This window comes from Pistacia vera, unplaced genomic scaffold (assembly GCF_008641045.1).
Source record: "Pistacia vera cultivar Batoury unplaced genomic scaffold, PisVer_v2 Contig65, whole genome shotgun sequence".
Classification (NCBI taxonomy): domain Eukaryota; kingdom Viridiplantae; phylum Streptophyta; class Magnoliopsida; order Sapindales; family Anacardiaceae; genus Pistacia; species Pistacia vera.
Window position 1 is genome coordinate 842146 of NW_022196501.1, and position 2701 is coordinate 844846.

General features: G+C 33.0%; 1 protein-coding gene across 1 annotated transcript; it reads right to left on the reverse strand.

The window, feature by feature from the left end:
* Positions 1-905: 905 nt before the first annotated feature.
* Positions 906-1886, reverse strand: LOC116111789 (zinc-finger homeodomain protein 4-like). Its single transcript, XM_031397943.1, has one exon. The coding sequence runs from the start codon at positions 1668-1670 to the stop codon at positions 912-914; it is 759 nt and encodes a 252-aa protein (XP_031253803.1). The 5' UTR covers positions 1671-1886; the 3' UTR covers positions 906-911.
* Positions 1887-2701: the final 815 nt, after the last annotated feature.

A 2701-nucleotide genomic window follows, 5' to 3' on the forward strand; every position in this document is an offset into this window, starting at 1 on the left:
TATTAATTTATAATGAATCAACGATCAGAATTTTATCACGTTATTCAAAGTATGAATTTAATACACATCTTTCAATAACTGTAATATTACTCTTTATACAAATGTATAAATATTGTGAAAATTTGCAGTATTATTTACCAATAATTTTTATGATCTCAGTGGCAGCGATACTTTAATTTTATAGTTTAAGTTTCTTCCGTTGAAAGCAGGTTAAGAGTACACGAAAATAAATGCAAATATTACGATTGAATGTTTTGTGGCAGAACTAGCTAGCTAAAAAAAAAAAAAAAAAAAAATTATATGAGTGTTAATTTCGAAACATATGACAACTTTAGCATTTATTTATTTTTATAAGTTTCATGTTATAATATATATAGATTGGCACAGATACCCACAAGTATGGTAAGTCAAATTCAACAATTTATTGTTTCTATCTTAATCTCTAAATGGTTGGATGAATTTAATACATGCTCAGAACCTGGTTACCAGAATTAATGGTCCCTGCAACAACACGATCAATTATCATACTGCCTTGGAATCAAAACCAGACATGGGATAGTGAGACTAATTTATCTTATAATGCCTTCAAGTTGTTTAAACAGAAGGCCGAGATGCCTTCTTTCATTCTTTGTCATGCATGCATGCATCATCATAATCTTCTTCTTCTTTTTTTGTTTTCATTTACTGAAGAGCAAGAGTGCTGGTTCAAGGCTTAAAGTAGTCCTTAAACGAAGAAGATAGGAAGAAAATTATAAATTAAGAAGATTTTCAAAATATTAAACATTAACATTTAATTTATAGGACCTAGAGAATGAAAAATTTAACAAGAAAAGAGAATTAAATGAACAAGCTAGAAAATTAATCCGAATGATAATATAGAGGAATATAAAAGTAAAAGACTGCTTCTTTAACTAATTAATGGAGTTTTTCTTGGCCAGGCTATGCTTGTTATTGTGCATCCAAACCTTGAGGACTCTTCTCTTGATCCCAATCTCTTGGCAGAACTGTTGAACAATCGATTCCTCTAGTTTTTGTATTCTCCATTCAGCCCTCTCGGCGAACTTCAACATCTTCTCCTTCTGTTCTTGTGAGAACTTTGTCCTAAACCTCTTTCTCATTTTTTGATGCTCAAGTGGCCTTCCCACAACCCCACCTCCATCGTCTTTTTCATCAGATTCTGAAATGGCTGACCCACTTTTGTATGGCATTATCAGCTGGTGGTGATGAGTCGGCTCTCCCCCTAAAGAAATGAAGGTACTTGCAGCTGGGTGATTGTGATGATGGCTCAGAACGAGAGCTCTCCCACCACTGTTGACCATTGGAACAACTGGTGAGTGATGATAGCATTCAAACGGACAATCACATTCTATCTTTTTATGGAAATTTCTATGACAGTTGCAGGCTGAGCATTTCAGAGCTTCAATGGTGCCTTCTTCTCCACTTGGCATGAACTCACCACACCCATCTGTGGCACTACCACCAATGGCAGCTGCATGATTCTTCAGACATTCCTTGTACTTCACTACTTTCTTGTATGGCTTTTGGTCCTCCGGGCTTTGAGGGGCATGCCCATTTGATGGTGTTTGTCTCGCTGATGAAGAAAGGACGATTAGACCATTATTTCTTGAAGTAGATTTTTGATCATCTTGTGGGCTTGAACAACTCATCATCTTCCTCTCTCACACTCTTCCTTTTTCTTCTTGTTTTTATTAACCAGAAAACTCGTTAAGAAAATCAATTAAAGACAGTGGCTAAATGCACGTTTCTCTGTGTGATGGAGATAGAAGAATGAGAGAGATCATGAAGCTGACAGATTATGTTTCGATGACATAAACATTGGATTCTTTAAAAAGATATAAATGTTCAACTTATATATATGCTTTCCATCTAAGACGATGCATTAATTATAGAAGATGAACAAATTAAATTTTCCATTAAAAGGATTAAGGAGAATTAGGAAGAAATAAGAGTAGTTAATTAATTTTGATGGTGAATTTTGCAAGTGAAGCAACCAAACTGGAGCATATATAATAATATACAGAGAGAGAAAATAGAGTGGTGGAAGGTTGAAGAAATTAAATCCAGTAGAGACCGAACAGCTTTGTTTATTAAGCGAGTCTTTAGGTGCATGAGACAAGTGTTATACCACTTTATGATTCAATAAACAACTTTTATATATTTTATTAATTTAATTAAAAAACAAATTATCATGATTATGTAGATTAAAGAGCAAGTAAATACCGATATAAAAATATACATAATTCTCTTTTTTCTTTTATTTTATTAATGTGTGGATTCTAAGATGCATATAATATTGATACAAATTGGTAGCAAGAAAGAGAACTGAAGGAAATTAAACTACAAAGCGGCAAATATACTTGCTTTGCTTGCAATATCAACTAGAAATTAAGGTTAGGGTTTAAAAAGGGCAGTGTCACGCGCATGCTCAGAATTGATATAAATACAAAAATACAAGACTTGTATTAACATATATTAATTTGAAGAAGTAAATGTACAAGAAATTGATCGAACGGCATGCAAATGCAGTGTTTGTATTATGTCTTCAAAATGAAAAATTCAATTTGAAATTGGTATACGCACCTAATATTCTACATTAAAGTTGAGTCACAAGGGCAGAGTGTGTTAATACATTGCATGTGAGTTGTAGCATTAACTTAGAAGTTATACAAAATATTTATTC

What these genes read in the sequence shown, in the direction of transcription:
- LOC116111789 (XM_031397943.1), bottom strand. Translation starts at nt 1,670, where the DNA reads ATGATGAGTTGTTCAAGCCCACAAGATGATCAAAAATCTACTTCAAGA.